The 16,903-nt window shown below is 35.0% G+C and overlaps 3 protein-coding genes across 6 annotated transcripts; 2 read left to right on the top strand and 1 right to left on the bottom strand.

Moving 5' to 3' along the window:
- The first annotated feature begins 1,702 nt into the window (after positions 1 to 1,702).
- On the top strand, positions 1,703 to 12,114 carry LOC18587488 (protein DETOXIFICATION 53-like). Of its 4 annotated transcripts, XM_088802665.1 has the most exons (7): positions 1,703 to 1,965; positions 2,065 to 2,207; positions 2,330 to 2,421; positions 2,495 to 2,567; positions 8,772 to 8,923; positions 10,440 to 11,576; positions 11,692 to 11,831. In XM_088802665.1, the coding sequence occupies exons 4-7, from the start codon at positions 2,552 to 2,554 to the stop codon at positions 11,713 to 11,715; spliced, it is 1,329 nt and encodes a 442-aa protein (XP_088658791.1). In that variant the 5' UTR covers positions 1,703 to 1,965; positions 2,065 to 2,207; positions 2,330 to 2,421; positions 2,495 to 2,551; the 3' UTR covers positions 11,716 to 11,831. The 4 variants fall into 4 exon arrangements, with proteins under 4 accessions (XP_088658791.1, XP_017984893.2, XP_017984896.2 ...); XM_018129404.2 differs by having other exon boundaries at positions 10,440 to 12,114; XM_018129407.2 differs by lacking the exon at positions 8,772 to 8,923 and having other exon boundaries at positions 10,440 to 12,114.
- Positions 3,517 to 6,829, bottom strand: LOC18587487 (Iron/manganese superoxide dismutase family protein). The gene is made up of 6 exons (XM_007011278.3): positions 6,407 to 6,829; positions 5,837 to 5,883; positions 5,625 to 5,750; positions 5,441 to 5,497; positions 5,108 to 5,185; positions 3,517 to 3,920 (listed from the first exon to the last, which is right to left on the bottom strand). The coding sequence occupies exons 1-6, from the start codon at positions 6,696 to 6,698 to the stop codon at positions 3,828 to 3,830; spliced, it is 693 nt and encodes a 230-aa protein (XP_007011340.2). The 5' UTR covers positions 6,699 to 6,829; the 3' UTR covers positions 3,517 to 3,827.
- Positions 12,115 to 13,338: 1,224 nt separating the features above from the next.
- On the top strand, positions 13,339 to 16,852 carry LOC18587485 (Reticulon family protein). The gene is made up of 5 exons (XM_007011275.3): positions 13,339 to 13,674; positions 14,640 to 14,820; positions 14,910 to 15,051; positions 15,753 to 15,822; positions 16,214 to 16,852. Exons 1-5 carry the CDS (start codon positions 13,536 to 13,538, stop codon positions 16,378 to 16,380), a joined length of 699 nt encoding a protein of 232 aa, XP_007011337.3. The 5' UTR covers positions 13,339 to 13,535; the 3' UTR covers positions 16,381 to 16,852.
- The last annotated feature ends 51 nt before the right edge of the window (positions 16,853 to 16,903 follow it).

Below are 16,903 nucleotides of genomic sequence, written 5' to 3'. Positions count from 1 at the left end.
CCACTTGAAAAACTAAATGCCTAGATTGATATCTCATATTTCATACACTTGGTGCCCATGAAAAGCCTACCTAGCAAGACAAGGCCGATATCTCTTATATTTAAAGGAATGCCCATGGGCTTTCTCCTTTCCATATGGTTATTACTTTTTTTTTTGTTTTTCAATAGTTATTATTAAATATCAAATCATATTTAATAAATATTAAGATAACAATTGAAATGTAATTATCTTTTCTTTACATTAAAAGTTAAAAATATTTGAATCCAACTATTTACTTAAGAAAAAATATATACATGTCAATTACTCAATCAAATTATATAATATAATTCTATCTATCAAATTAAAATATGCAATTGTTATTCATAAAAGTTCAATTTTAATTTTTCTAAATCTTAAATTTTAAAAAATAAGTTTTCTTATATTTAAATGTACTCTCTATTTTTCACTTCCTAAAATAAAAAATATTAACTAATAAAATAACAATATAAGAGAACTTAAATATATCCATTGGCAAAACTTTAGTATCCATTTGCAAACATGACAAGATGGAGGAAAAAGAAAAAGAAAGAAATGATGGACTTATATATATATTCTTGCTAAAGTATAAGTATGCCATTAAGTAGTGTTTGGTAGGAAGGAAGTGAGAACATATTCTCTGTAATGTGTCCAATTAAATTATATTACAATATTTATTTTGCAATAAACCACTATAATGTAAGATTATAATGAATCACATTGTAACCAATGAATGTAGTGTGATTGTAGTCTAAAACCAACACAATCAAACTGCATTGCATTGTATAATGTTGTTAAAGACAATTTTACCGTTCAACTTTGTTATTTTGTTAAAAATATTTTATAATTTTATAATTTATTTTTTGATATAGATTTCGATGATATCTTTTTATTTTTTTCAGTAGTCAAGGTGACTGTCAATAAAATTTTTATTATCTTTTAAACGAAAAAAATTAAAATAAAATATATAATACAGAAAGTTATATTAAGAAATGAAAACAAAAAATACAAGATTATAATAAAAATAAAAATAAAATATATGACATTAAAAATATATTTAAGAAATGATATTATATAATAATTAACAATAAAAAATACAAGTAATGGTGACTAAAATAACAACATTTACATATTTTATACGTGTCAATATACACCAACAATTAGATATGATAATATAATAATTATTTTATATCTATTTCACAAAAGCATTCTTAACTCAATTGAAAATTTTTTTTTATCATTCCGAACGTATCGCATGAGCAACAGATTAATATATATAAAAGAAAATCCCAAAACGGCTCTAAAAATTTCAAGAGCTCGCTATGCGCCATATGGCTATCCTTATTGAAGTACATATGGCTGTCAAATGTGGCCACTCCCCCTCCGGATCTTGGGATGCTCTTGCAATTTTTGAAAATATGAAGGCTCTATTTGTAATTTTATCTCTTATTGTGAAATTTATTTGGTATCTATAACCTTCTTTCTTTTCAGTTTCTCCAATTTTTTTAATTTTTCCTTCTTTTTTGTATACTAATATTATTTTAAAATTTTCTTTAAAAAAAAAACTTTGTTAAGTAACAATATTTTCTCGGGTCGGGTTTCCGGAGTCCAAAACGGATACGGGTCTTAAGTGTTTTAAATTTAAATATAAAGAGGTTGAATTTAAATTAGGGCGGGTGCCATCTTCGTCTTCTCCACTATGAGGGAAGACGAAACTGAAAATTCCGGCGGGGCCGCGAGCTCCGCCTCTTACGCTGCACCCTCATTTCTCCGCCGTCCGGTCCTTCTCCTCTCTGACTCCCCCGAGGTAGCCTACTTGGAGTTATTCGACCGAGTTTACTCCTTTAAATCCACCGATCCAGTGGATGATTCCCATAAATGCGGAGTCGTTCCTGTGCCGTGCATTGCGGTCGCCGCCTTTTTCTACTTCTCTCAGTGTAACTTGACTTGGTAGAGTTTCGTCTTCTAATTGTTTGAAGCAATTGAATTAAGAATTAAGAAATAAATCAAACCTTTTTTTTTTACATTGAATTTGAATTGAAAAATTAGGGCAGTGGAGGGGCTGTTGAAAGCGTCGATTGCCGATGGAGGCGAGGTCGGAAGGTAATGCGATGGAAGAGTGGGAGAACTGGGTGAGAAATGAGTTCGTGGCTGATGGCTCTGAGTTGCTTGGCAAATTCTCTTTTCTTCAGGTATTTTTCATTTTTTTTTTCAGATAATCTCTTTTGTTCCCTTTCTCCCATGATCGAGGAGGATTCATATGTTTATTTTTTTCATTGTGGCATCACATTTTTACCATCTTTCCGTTTCTCAGAATAGCTTCTTCCAGTTCGACAAACAGTCTTCTTTTCACTCACAATTCATGAGGAATTAGAGTTGTGGGATAATTCTACAAGACTGCAACAGGTATAATGAACTACAGCAGCTGTTGTCTTAGTCAATAATTTCTTCTGTTGATAACTTTTGCCGTGAACCTCAGCCTTTCAGGGAAGAAAGAGGCCGCTGTTGAGCAAGAAACGCCTGTCTGAAATGTCCAATGACCCAAGGTTATGGTATGTTGATTAGCCTTTCTCTATTGATCACATCATTTTATACCTTTATTTTTTCTATTCTTTCAGTTGAATTCAATATTTATATATCAATTTTATCCAGGTTTGATCATATTTTGCTCAACTTTTTGATCTTAGCATCAATGTCTGTTATCTATCTTCATCCTGGTTTTCTAGCATTTTGAGAAGCTTTTTGTTGCTTAAAAATAGATTACGTTAGGTAAAGATGCCTTTAATATTTTTTGATTCCTTCTCTTATTTTCTTTTGCTCTTCTTCACTTTGATCTAACTCTAGTAGCTTTCTATTTCCACACCCTTTGTTTTTCATGGCATTTGGGATGTTCAGGATATCAAATCTTAAATCTTAAACCCTAAATCAATATCCAATCTTAAATCTTAAACCGATATCAAACCTTAAATCTTAATCCTTGATCTTAAATGAATGAACGGATTAGGTATCATGATACTTGCTGTGCTTAGGAGCTCCATTATACTTGAGAATTGAGATTCTTCCTTGTATCTATGAAGGGTTTTGAACTTGTGTAGAACAAATGGGCCCGTCCAAGATTACAAAGTCTTTTTGCAACTAGGGGTACAACCATACAAGACAGAGAGCGTACTTGTTGAACAAGGAATTGAGGTCATTATGCTTAAGGCTGTCCTGTTTAAGTAATAAAATTCAACTCCTAGGTTTTTATGACGATCAAACACCACTACGTAGTCTTATCCTTGACCAACTCCAGTATTCCTATCTTCTTTCCTCTTTTCATGCAAGTCCCAAACATTTGTTCTTTGCCGGGCTGAGTTACTCTTCTTTCTTTTTGTAAACAAAAGTAATCAACTCATTCATCGTCTTTCATTTCCTCCTCCCCTCCCCTTTTACCAAAAAACACTCCCCATACAAAATCTCCAAAATTATTACCAAAAACCAACTCAAAAAAACACTTCCGCAGAGCACAAACCAGGCAAACAAAGATATAACCATTCAATGCACTATCATAACCCTAAACACAGACCAGATCGAAAAGATTCCGGAAATGGTATTTGACTCAAGTGGTTGAGCAAAAACCCGAAAACAGGGGTCATGTATAATTCACAAAGTAGCTACAATAGACTTAAGCATAACGCTCAACATTATTGACTTTCATACAGGAGATACACAAGAAAAAAAAAGGGCCCTTGAATACATCATGTTATTCCATTTGCCAACCAAAAGGCAGCAAATAAGGTACCTCTTAACTCTGTACATTAAGGGCTCCTAGCTCAAGGACATTCTTTCTCATACACTTCACTGGCATATTTCCAGTCGATGACTTTCCATATATTCTTCAGATAATCTGGTCTAACATTCTTGTACTGCAACATGAAAAGATAGATCGTCAAGGGGCGCATAACAGTATATCAGGAAATCAAAGAGAGACAAAATGATTTGTAAAGAATACTGCTTTAAGCAGACCTAGAAATAAGCTACATTCTCAATTTTTTTAATCTCTTCCTCATGCACACCCTGATGTAGTAACATATGTACAAAGCAAGATATATGAATGAGAAACATAGAGAGGTTTAAGGGAGAAAAGGGGGTTGGGGCAACCAATTATACGATGGTGGTAAATATAAGAAACTACACTGCATTAACCATGACTGGGGGTTTAAACGAGTCCAACTACTCATAAACCATTCAAGCTCGACTCAGAGAATACTCAAATTCAACTCATTCATTATCTAACTGAGCTCAAGATCGAGCTACTCAAGTAATGAATCGAGCTAAGTTCAAACTTTGTATAATAGAGAGGCTCACAAGCCTTATCAAGCTTTTAAATTTTTTAATATTATATACATATATAAATAAAATATAACATTTATATACATATTTTAAACTTTTATTTGAGTTTTTTGTCAAACTCAAGTCGAGTTTAGTGCTTTTTATATAAAATAATTATAATTGAGCTTAATTGAGTTGAGCTTGTGTAGCTCAATTATTTTTTGAGCCAAGCTTGAGCACAAAAAGGTTAAGCTTGATTGAGCTCGAGCCTTGAGGTTTTTAATCAAGCCAAGCTCAAGCCTGACACTGGACCGACTTGACTTGGCTCAATTACATCCCTAACCACACAAGATGCACAAAAAATGAGGTGGCTTTCTCTTATTAGGAAACTAAGTCTAGTTAAAATCTTGTCAGCCATTAATAGTAGGTATATTATGCAGTCTCATAAGGTTATATATGCAACTCAATAAAGTGAACATAGGATCTTTTTGCCACCCCCTCTATTCACTCATTCAATAGGATCCACCAGAGCAAAATTTTCAATTTCTTGATGTGACTAATCAAAGAAGATGATTCTTTCTGACAAGACTATTATCCATTTTTTCTCAAAGGAAATTAAAATAACAATGAAAGTTCTGAAAATCAAAGTAGAGGATCCTTAATGTAACAAGGATACTTTGGCATTGTCTTAGTCACCATTAAACAAAGATTGAGCTAATCATCACTGATCTTAATTCACATTAGATCTCTTTTATGCACAACTTAAAGTGCCAAAATTTACCTGTAAATAATATGCATGCTCCCAAACATCTATGCCAAGCAAAGGAACTAAAGCTGGCCCTTTAGTCACTAGTGGATCCTGCAGCAAATATTTCAAAATTATATTACACCTGCCAAAAACTTTGGACTTCTAATTCTTTACAATTGCAGGAACTCTCAAGAGAGAGTATAAACTTAACAAGAATTCAATCTTATAGAAACCGAGTGCAAGTGACCTTTATTTAAAAGAAAAAAAAACCTCAAATCATAGGCCTATAAAATAAGCAGGGCAATAGAAATAAGCAAATGCACATTCAAGTGAACAAACCAAGAAGCCCCAATAGTTTAAACATACCTGATTTGCAGTTGTTTCAATCACAAGTTTCTTCAATTCCTTGTCCACTCCAAGCCACTGTCAAGATAAAAAGGAAGCAAACAAGAGGAGCAAAAATAAGCAATGAAAGATGCAAACCATTCATGAACAGGTACATGAGAAAATAAAACAAAAAGTGATGCCTTAGAAAAAACAAGTTGCTTACCACCCAACCAGAGCCCTGTAAAGCAGCACCCTCGGCATTCATCTTCTGAATCAATGATTCCAATGAGCCAAAACTTGTGTCAATAGCCCAACCCAAAGAACCTTTTGGGGGCTCACCTCCTCCTTCCTGTCATGTAAATGGCATAAGGTAAGAGAGACAAGGAACAAAAGACTGGAAGAAGAAAAAAAAAAGATTAAGAAATATAAACTTACATGAATAGGGGCAAGATTCTTCCAAAAAATTGAATGGTTGATATGACCTGCATCAGTTACCACTCATTCACATGAAGTGAATTTAACGTAATAGCAAACAAAGGATTAAAAAAAAGAAAGAGAACAATAATAGAGGCTACAGCTAACTGTCCTGGACTCTAGTTACTAGGAATTATTCACCAAGAAAAGTTGAGCTATGCTACTATCCAATGGATAGTGTTCTTCTCCAAATTGCACTCATTCATCTAAATTTACTTGCCAGAACAATTGCAGCTGAAATGAATGAAAACAAACTTTCAATCGGGCTGACTTTCCACCCAAGTGAACTTCTGCATCAGAACTTTGCCAAACAGAAGTAGAAGAGTAAAATAGCACTTCTACCACTTGCTTCTGTGCTAATTGCTAACTAAAAATTACATTTTTAACATTTTTCACAACCAGAAACGCACTTTCCCTTCTAATCCGATTCAGTCCCAAAATTTCGATCTTTATACAGCAATTGAATTACGTAGCTGATCTTTCAACCAAAATAACAATAAAAAAGAAAAGAAAAGAAAAGAAAACTTATACCTCCGCCGTTGAACTTGATGGCGCTCTGCAACTTAACGACGGTGGAAGAATCACCTTTCTGGATAGCCTCATGGAGCTGCTCCAAAGCCTTGTTATAGTTAGTGATGTAAGTTTGATGATGCTTCTGGTGATGGAGCTGCATGATCTCTCCACTGATGGCCGGCTCAAGTGCGCCATAGTCGTACCGAAGATCGGGGAGCGAGAAAGTCTGCAATGCACGAGACTGAGTCAGCCTCGTCGAGTTCAGCCCTAGGGTTAGGGTTTTCCTGGTGGCTAAAGAACGGAGAGCCATTTTGCTTAAAAAAAGACTGGATTTTTCTGAGTGAAAGGGGGAGCTGAAGGAAGGTCAGACGGTGGGAGGCTTATATAAGGGAGGGGATGGGAGAGGCTAGAGTGGCAAGCGGGTGAGGTAGTGGATTGGGTTTGGGCTTTGATTTGTTGGGAAAGGGAAAGCAGGAAATGGAATCGGAAATCAGGGTGCGACCACAGGCCACAGGGCTGGCAAATGGATAGGACAGGACACGTAGTAAGCTTCACCAAACTTTCTTTTGATTAATTAATTATCTTAAACATCCTATCAAATCAACTAATCAAGATGAGTTATTTTTTTATTAAAATTAAATATAATCAAATTAATTGATTAAATTCAATTAAAACGATTTGATTAATTCAAAAGTGAGATCGATTAACTCAATTAATTCAATAAGTTTTGATTTAAAATTTTTTTAAGGTAAGCTTAAGTATATTCTCATTCATTTTTGTGTGTTAAAACATTTTATTTTAATGTTATTAGAGTTTTGTTAAATTTTTATAATTTAATTTTATTTACTATTTGATTAACATAAAAATAAAAAAATGAAACTAAGAAAAGTATCAAAGCCCATGCTTCAAAAAATTTTGATTAATTCTATTATCAATTGATTAATTGGTTAAAATTTTATTTTATTCGATTCGGTTAATTTTCATGGCATATTCGATTAATTCGGTTATAAAAATTTTTTAACCAAATTAATTATTTGCTTACCCGATACTATAAGGTTTACTTTAAATTATCGTATACATATTCAATATTTGGCGTAGGTACAAATAGTACATACAAGCATGAAATGAAAAGCATACAACCATAGAGGACCCAGAAGAAGAGTTACTGCTCCTGTTGGGCTTAGTCTTAATGAAAAACGGCTCATTTATTTGACCTGTACGTTATCCCAAATTCTAAATACTATATATATATATTGATCTTGTGAATTCTTTTTCAAGCAGTTGATCATATATGATGTTTCTCAGAACGCCTGAGCAAAGATTTAAGACCTCCCACTGTAACAATGACTGCCCAAATGCTACTTGTAGAGCTCCTCCAAGTACTCTAAGCCTCCTCAAATCACTAGGATCTTGGCTTTACACTACACAGCAAGCATGATAATAATCAGTTGCACCGCAACAGAATGGCCTTTCGTAGCATCTCTCCTTTCGAATAACTTTGCTAGGACCTCTAAGTGAAGCATCAAACATGGTAGCAGTAGTGGTAAAAGAAAATGTCAGTTGAAAACCAAACTAATGAAATCAAAAGCTTATCATTTTTCTGTTATATTCACTCACATGGTGAGCATGCAGAAGGATTATGTGCATGCGCATGTGTGCACGTACGTTAATGCATATTAAGGTGATAGGAGGATGGGGTTTAGACGAGGTCTTAGTTAGCCTACTCTTAGAACATTTGTATGAAGATTAAAGTATGGTAAAGATATTGACAGTTTTTCTGAATGGGACAGTAGATAATACTACTATATATGCACTAGGGTGGTTTCTCGTTGTGACAGTTTGTACTTATTATTTGTAAATATTCTGAATGCCGAAAGACTGAACCTCTAGATGAAGAGGGCATCAAAGGAATATATCAATTTGGTACCCAATCATATGCCGGCTAAATGCTTAGCTCAAATCCATAGACTGTCCTAAGCAATTTTTGGCTTATTTTGCATCAAAATAAGCCAGGTTTCAAGTCTAACTGCTATTCTTAAGTATGCTATCTTCTTTGTTTTTATAGAGCATCGTGTTTTGTACTATCCAAGGGGACAAATTGTCTGGGGCAGTGGATATTTTGTTCTTTATGTTGTTGTTCTGTTTTCATGCTCAATGCTGAAATTCATCATTTTCTGCTAATACTTACAAGGTCTAACGTACTAAAAACCTGACTAAAACTATGTGCAATATTGAATATGACAAAAGTTATACGAAAATATTAAGGTCTATCCTCAATTGAATCTACGTCTAACGTGCATGTTTCACCATAAACACATGACATGCTTTCCTTCAAAATTCAAGTCTTGATGAGCCAGAGAATTGTTATCTCATTTGATTGCAGAGCTCCTAATCATGTGCTCCCCAAGCGAATGCGGAGCAGCTTCGCCAAGTGATATTTCCAATGGAGGAAATAAAAATGATTATTACAATAGTGGTAGAGCCGGAGGAAGGGGGTTCCTTAATAAATTTCTGGGAAGGTTCCAGAAAACTAAGGTGACATTCTTGCTCTCCTTATTTTTGCACCAAAATGTGGATCGACTGTCTTGTTCATTTCCCTTCTAAAAACCTGAAACTTTCCACAGATGCTATTTAACTTTCCATAACTTCCTAGCTACTCTCTTTCCATCTTGAGATTATATGGGGATTTCATACACCAATGTACTACATGTAGTAGTTGTTTTCTAGTTAGTGAATGGACTCTAACTGTTATGTATATCATTTAAGGGACCTGAGACTAGCATGTTAGATAATCATATGAGTTAAGATTTATCAATACACAATTTAGATTCTCTTATTACTTTTTCTAACATAGCCAAAGAAACACTGCAAGGCAATTAACACCAAACAGATACAAGATATGGACGGCTTAAACTTATCAGCTCTCAAGTGAGCTATACTTCAGGGAGAAATATACTGCTCGTGCTGACAAAAAAAAGGAAAAAAAAAGTGATTATAATCTTTGTTGGAATTGTGAATTCTCAAGCAAAGAAGAGAGTTATTGCTCCCCTAACCCAGCTTCATCACAACAAGCATGAATTAGATTAGCTTCATCACTTTCGACTTCATACTTTTCCTTTTACCAACCATTTATGATAATGATATTGTGCCTGAATTTTCTTATTGTCTATTTCAGCTTTTGAAGCTACAACGAAAACTGGTTAAGATTCTTTGACTGCTTGGCAGATGATTTTCCATTATAGGATAGTGTATTAACTTTAACTGACAGATGGTAGTAATACGGGTAAATACGTTAAAAGCATTAAAGAAGAAAATATACTAACTTAGGAAAGAAATTCAAGAGAATGGTAAGTAATAGCTGTGACTGCATATTTGTTACTCACTTAACAAATAAAGGTGGTGCTTCTTCTCATCCTTCAATGCCTCTCCATAATCTATATATGCCATTAAATTCACAGCACGTGCTTCGGTATTGTTAGTCATTTAACAAATGAAGGTTGTGCATCGTCTAATCCTTCAATACCTCTCCTTAATCTAGATACTCCTATTGAATTAACAGCGCATGCTTCTGTATTTTCTTAAAACACTTCCTAAACTTGCAAAGAGGGGAATGGTGTTTCATTTATGAGGATTAGATGTAAGTTTTGAGGTTGCACTTTCGCTGCGGAGAGGAAACTGCCTTTCTAACGTAGTAGTCGGAAGCAAATTTGTCCAGATATTCATTGTAAAACTACTTGCAAGTTATGGCTGGCTCCAAGAGAGAGAACAAGTACCTGTGTACAGAGATTTAATTATCTCTCAGGGCCAGAGTTAGTCTCTAAGAGAATATCTTAATTTTTAAGCAAGAGCCTTGAAGAAAAGTTTTCTTAGATCTCAAAAGACACAGAAAAGTGCACTCATCTTGCGCAACAAGCTGGGGTTTTTACTTGATAGATTCATGGTAAATTGAATTTTCAGCTTTATTCAGCAATCCATTATATTTTTCCAGCGTTGGTTACTTGCTAATGTTATATGATTTTGCATTGCCTAATATCTAATGTACGTTTCTCAGGTTGCAGACGAGCTGATATCACTGGGGAAAATTGCATTTCCATTATTACTTTCTGGCCTGATTTTGCACTCCAAGTCCATAATGTCCATGTTATTTTTGGGATATCTGGGGAACATTGAGTTGGCTGGAGGCTCACTGTCAATGGGATTTGCAAACATCACAGGCTACTCTGTAATCAAGGGTCTGGCTATGGGGATGGAACCTATATGTTGCCAAGCTTATGGAGCCAAAAAATGGACAGTTCTTAGCCAAACTTTTAAACAGACCCTCTGCCTCCTATTACTTGCAGCCATTCCAATCACCTTATTATGGCTGAACATGGAGCCTATCCTTCTGTCATTTGGTCAGGATGAGACCATTACATCAGTGGCAAAGGTATTTATCACATACTCCATTCCTGAATTACTTGCCCAAGCTCTCCTCCATCCTTTGAGAATTTTCATAAGGGCACAAAATCTAATCAAACCCCTCCTTCTGTCTGCAACTTGTGCAATGATCCTCCACCTTCCAATCAGCTACTTCCTTGCAATATATTTGGATTTGGGGATTAGAGGAGTTGCTCTGGCCTCTGCTTGCAACACATTAAACTTAAGTTTAGCTTTGCTAGCATATCTCTTCTTTTCAGAAACAGCAATAAAACCTTGGGATGGTCAAGCCGTAACCAAATCCTATCGAGTTTGGCACCCACTGCTGACGCTCATGGTTCCAAGTGTATTATCTGTGTGTTTAGAATGGTGGTGGTATGAGATAATGGTGCTACTATGTGGGTTAATTAATAATCCAGAGGCAAGTGTGGCTGCAATGGGAATTCTCATACAAACAACGGGAGTTCTTTATGTTTTTCCAAATTCTCTAAGCTTAAGTTTATCAATGCGTGTTGGGCAAGACTTAGGGGCTGAAGCGCCCGCACAGGCACGGCAGACAACCATTATAGGACTTATTATAGCTATGGTATGGGGACTAGTAGCTTTTGCTTTCACAATTGCAGTAAAGGATGTGTGGGGAAAGGTATACACAAGTGAGCCTCAGGTTCTTGCATTGACATCAGTTGTCTTACCTATATTGGGCTTTTGTGAGCTTGGAAACTGTCCTCAGACAGCGGCATGTGGAGTCCTGGTAGGTTCTGCTAGACCTAAGGTTGGTGCTTGCATAAATTTTTGTTCATTTTACGTTGTTGGTTTGCCTGTTGCTGCTTTTGCCGCATTTAAATTAGAGATTGGTTTCCTTGGGTTGTGGTATGGGCTTGCTGCAGCACAAGCCTCATGTATGTGTTTGATGATTTGCACTCTAGTTTTCACTGATTGGAAGCACCAAGCTAAGAGAGCCAAGGAACTGACTCAAGCCGCGGAGGACCAGAAAAATGAACTGGAAGCCGATCTTCTTAGTTGATATTAGTTTTCTAGTAATTCAAAACTAGAGCTCTTTTAACATGAGATGATCCCCTAATAAGCTAAACTAGCAAAAGATCTTCATGTTCCTTTTTTACTTGCTTTTATCTATTTTGGTCCTTTTTCTTAGGCAGGCTGGGAGAACCAACATTGTTGCCAGCTTATAGGATATGCATTGGTAGAATAACTGTACTTCTCTGCAAGTAACAGAATTGACAAATTTTATCTTTATCACTTAATTGTGCAATATGAAACCAGGTTGCAAGTCAACAGTCTTTAACATTCAATGCCTCCTCCCCTGCATCTAATCTGCTGATTCCATCAGTTGATCTTCAGCGCGCTTACTCGATATAGAGTTTGCAAAGCCTTAATGCAGGCAAATCATTGTTGTTTCGCTGTCTAAGAGGCGATTTCAGGACAACATCAGCTTTTGCTGCTGCACTTCCCATTTCAGGTGGAGGCCTGGATTCACCATCATTTTTCTATGACAATATCAGAAGAGAGAAACCTTAGGCAAGTTTTTCTTTTTCGGAAAATTAGTTGCAGATGATGATAGACATGCCCAGGATGCATGCCAATGCAGCATTGGTTGCTAGTATGGTATTTCCAGGGCCCAAGATGCCATTGCTAAGGCTTTCATTATGAATCCCATGAATGCCATTATAAGAATCCAGGGCCATTCCAGCTAATGCAAACTCAAGGCCAACAAGAAACATAGTTCTTGAGATGCCTAGCAAGAGAATAGACAGCAAGATACGGCTTTCAGGATAGAACAATGGAAACCTGGAATACATAAATGAGAAAGTGAAGGTTCAGGGAAAGAGTTGTACCACCCAGAAGGCTAGAGAATAGAATGCCAGGATAATCTGGTTTAATCCAAACCTGATACCCCATTGTCAATTGATTTCTGTTTCATATCAAACATATAAAAAAAATAATGTCATGACCCAAGGAGCATAAAAAATACATTAGAATTTATAATTAATAATTAATTAATTATCATTAATTAAAATATTATTTATCATGTTATATTTACATGTTATAGTCGTGCAAGTGAAAATATCATGTGGTTATGATATGTTTGAATGTCACGTCATATAAAATTATAAATAATAATTTTATTAATTATTTAATTAAAATAAAAATATAAAAAAATTGATTAAACTGTTATCTCGGATATCATATTAATACGAGATGGAATGAATTTTGATATATAAATATGAATTTTGAATCGTTTATCAAATATAATTTTTAAATTGAAAATATAGATTCATGATTTATAAGTTTATTTAAATTTTAACTCGTAACAAGTGATATCAAAACATACATTTTCTGAATAGTTCATAATCGAGTTAGATCTGGATTAAATGTATTAAAAATTAATAAATTATTTAAAATTTTGTGAATAATTTAGGAATTTTTTAATATTACGTCATTAAAAAAAATTCTTTTGACAAATATTAGATAGACGTCAGTCTTGTCGTCTCCTATATATATGTTTTTTATCCAAGTCAGACAGAAAAGAACGAAGAAAGGAACTTTCTTTCTTCCCAAAATAAATTGAAAAGAAGGGTCTGTATGTTTTTTTGTTCGTCGACTCTGCCATAGATCTGGGACCCTGAAATTTGGCTTCAAAGAGAGAAAAAATTCTGCAAGATTTGAAATTTGTGGGTTTTTTTTTTGTTTTTTCATTTCTGGATTGCAAGTAATGGAGAATTCGAGTAACACTGATGGGGAAGAGTCAAGAAATCAGACAATATCTTCCACTTCTTCAACAACATCCTCCGGTGGTTACCGTTTGTTTGGTCGTCAGGGTTCACTTCACCAGTTTCTGGGTGGTGGTGAAGGTAAAAGAAATTGAACCAGAAAATACCCATCTTTTATTTTCTTTTCCATTTTGTTTATCTCTCTTGTTTGTTCTTGCCTTTCGATGAAATCAACCGAATTTCTTCAATGGATAGGTGATTCTTGGGGTACTTTGATGTTTTGTTTAAATAGTGCCCTTTGGAATTGTAATGAAATGTTAGGCAAAATGAGATTATAATGGGAAGTGAATTTTAGGAACAAGAAGTGATAAATAGGATTAAATTTGGTTTAGGAAAAATGGGGTGATCATCTCTCTGTACGCAGTTATGCTATAGCAGTTACACATTTGTGCATAGGCCAAATGATATGCTACTCTTACAATTTGAGGCTCACTGTTTTGAGTTTTCTTCTTTTAGAGAGATGCAGATGTTCTTTTATTTTGTTTTGGTCTTGTCTACGCTATGCTACTCTTACGCAAACCTTCTTTTCCCACCATATTGGTGTGGTGATATCGTTTTGCAAGAGGTTGGTTCTCTATTTATTTTTACAAGGGTGACTCCATGGAGTGTACCCTTTTTCTTTTCCCTTGATGGAGGGTGATGGGTTTCTTGGTGGAGAGGAAATGATGCTGATTATCTTGTTTAATTTTGTGCTCTAAATTGTGGATGTGACACATAATAGAAACTGAAGGTGAATCCTTTGCTGAGTTTTCCCTGGTGGGATAATATCCTTGGAAGCCAACTTTCCTTTTGATCTGTGCTCATTCAGCATTTATCTTCGATCTTTATTTATTTTGGTCTTATAGGCAAAAGTTTGTGGCTTTTAACATTCCTCCATCAACGTTTTTTATTATAATTAGTATGATGTTGGGTTAATTCTGTTGTATAGTATGATATAATTGCTGTAAGATTATTTTTTCACACTGACTCCTTTAGTTTTCACCTTATAATACTAGTGGATTTGTTTTATGTGATAAATTTACAAATTTTGCTTCTTGTGTTCCTAGTGGCTGATATACTCTTGTGGAAGCGGTGGCGGGATTCTTTTGGTGTCATTGTTGTTGCTACTGTTGCTTGGCTCATATTTGAACAGTCTGGATTACCATTCTTATCCATTTGTTCAGATGTCTTGCTGATATTAATTGTATTGTTGTTTGTCCGTGCCAACTATGCTGCTTTAAGAAATAGGTATGACTAATATTTCCTCCATATGTGTTCATTCCTTTTTTAGTGTTGAAGCCATTTTTGACAATGATGCCTGTGTATTGTTTAAGCAGACAACTACAAACATTACCAGAACTTGAGTTGTCAGAGGAAATGGTTAATAACGCTGCAGCATCATTTCGTGTTAAAATCAATAATGTGCTTCTTATGGCTCATGATATAACAATTGGCAAAGATTTTCGACTCTTTTTCAAGGTCAGTTTAAACCAGTTGTATTTTATCTGAGTATTCTGTGCTGCATTATACACATACACTACAAAGGGAAAAAGAATCAATGTTGAAATAGAATTCCATGTGTGCAGCATTGTGGTATTGTTGGTGGAATTATCATCTAGTTAATATATGATTTATTATTATTATTAATATCATTGAAGGGAGTCATTAGTATGAAGTGTGTTTCAGTGTGGTATAGGAAAGCGGATTAGTGGCAACCCCCCACCTACCCACCCACTGAGGGCCAAAATCTCACAAATTGGGAGTAGATCAATTAATCATCCATATACTCTATTTCACTCTAATGTCATCTCCCAAACAAGATTGATTAGCAGAATTTGCCAATTTAACTATGAACTTCATAATTAAACCATGATTGCTTTCAAACAGATGGTTCTTCTTCACAAACAGCTCTTGCTCTTCCAGCAAACACTCTTCTGTTCATTTTAACCTATCCTGTTTTTTGCCCAGATGGTTAATCATTAGTTTGCATCAGGTTTCTATTTGCTAAATGCCATAATCGATTTCTATGCTGTTTGTATAGGGTCCTGGGTTCTACCCCGCTTTTGCAATCTCACTAAACATGTTCCACTCTACCTGCTTTTCTGTCCTTATTTTTTGTTTATTGAGGTGGGGAAGGCTGGTGCTTAATAAAGTTTTCTAACTTTTAGTTCACTTGGCAGGTTGTGATTTGTCTATGGCTCTTATCTGCCATTGGTAGCTATTGCTCTTTCTTCACACTTGCCTATATTGGTAAGCAGTTCATCTGTCAACTGAATGCATATTCATCTTCCTTTTTGATTTGTGGATATAATTAGTATTCTTTTTTTTTTTTGGTTCAACTGACATAACATTAAATGTAACTAAATTTACCCTGGTTGTTTTAATCACAACCTAGTTTGCATTGTTTCTGGTAAATGATCATGTATTTGTGTTTTATAAAATTAATAAAATCTGATATCAAGCTCCTGTTACAAACTTTCTAGCTGGCTTGACGTCATGGGATATTTTGCATATCTATGCCTGCTTTTGCAAATTAATTCAGAATGGGAGGCATTTTGTCAATGAACTTTTTCTCATTGTGTAGGAATCTTCAATGGTGTACTCATTTACTTATAATGTATTTGGCATTTGTTGATGGCAGGAACCATCTTATCGATTACCATACCTGTCTTCTATAACAAATATGAAGAACGTGTGGATAAATGCTGTGGAATGATCCACCGAAAATTTTCCCAGCACTATAAGATAGTAGATGAGAGTGTGACTAACAGAATCCCCCGGAGTTTATTCAAGGAAAAAGATGTCTAAGTTTCACATTTTACAAAGAGGTTATGACTGCATGCTGTACTCTTGGAGTTTCACCGGCCAAAACAAAGTCTTCGATTTTTTGCTTCACTTTAAATGAAAGCAGATTTTTGTAGTCTGTTATGTTATGTACATGTTTTCGCCATCAGTTGAGCTGCAACTGTGTACAGTTCTGCTAAAAGCTTCTTCCACATCAGAGTGGAAAGAAAAAGAAGGTTCAGGGATTTCTATAGGTCTGCTATACCAAGATTCAGCAAGACTCATTTCTTCTTGTTGATTCTTGAAGAGCCTTTGTGGTCTGTGTGGAGCCACTACATAGGGTTAGGGGAGTTGAGCCTATGTATATTATTAAAGTTGAGGTCTTGACACAACTTGATGTATTCCCTCAGAAGAGCATAGCACATCCATTGTTTTTGGGGATCTATTTTTACTAAATAAACTGAAAGGATATATAGCTCTGGTTGCTTGGTTTATATATCTTTTTCTTTCCTTAGCTGATTTCGGATGCACCATTATTGTCATAATG

Source organism: Theobroma cacao, chromosome 10, assembly GCF_053813885.1.
Source record: "Theobroma cacao isolate CCN51 chromosome 10, ASM5381388v1, whole genome shotgun sequence".
Lineage (NCBI taxonomy): Eukaryota > Viridiplantae > Streptophyta > Magnoliopsida > Malvales > Malvaceae > Theobroma > Theobroma cacao.
The sequence above is the reverse complement of the archived record's forward strand: the minus strand, read 5'-3'. Positions and strand labels throughout refer to the sequence as shown.

Excerpts from the sequence above, each read along its gene's own strand:
- LOC18587488 (XM_018129404.2), top strand. Across the intron at positions 8,924-10,439 it reads GAAGGTTCCAGAAAACTAAG|GTTGCAGACGAGCTGATATC; the intron begins GTGACATTCTTG and ends TACGTTTCTCAG.
- LOC18587487 (XM_007011278.3), bottom strand. The coding sequence starts at position 6,698 with ATGGCTCTCCGTTCTTTAGCCACCAGGAAAACCCTAACCCTAGGGCTG. Across the intron at positions 5,751-5,836 it reads AGAATCTTGCCCCTATTCAT|GAAGGAGGAGGTGAGCCCCC; the intron begins GTAAGTTTATAT and ends TTTACATGACAG. Across the intron at positions 5,186-5,440 it reads TTGAAACAACTGCAAATCAG|GATCCACTAGTGACTAAAGG; the intron begins GTATGTTTAAAC and ends TATTTGCTGCAG.
- LOC18587485 (XM_007011275.3), top strand. The coding sequence starts at position 13,536 with ATGGAGAATTCGAGTAACACTGATGGGGAAGAGTCAAGAAATCAGACA. Across the intron at positions 13,675-14,639 it reads GTTTCTGGGTGGTGGTGAAG|TGGCTGATATACTCTTGTGG; the intron begins GTAAAAGAAATT and ends TTGTGTTCCTAG. Across the intron at positions 14,821-14,909 it reads TATGCTGCTTTAAGAAATAG|ACAACTACAAACATTACCAG; the intron begins GTATGACTAATA and ends TTGTTTAAGCAG.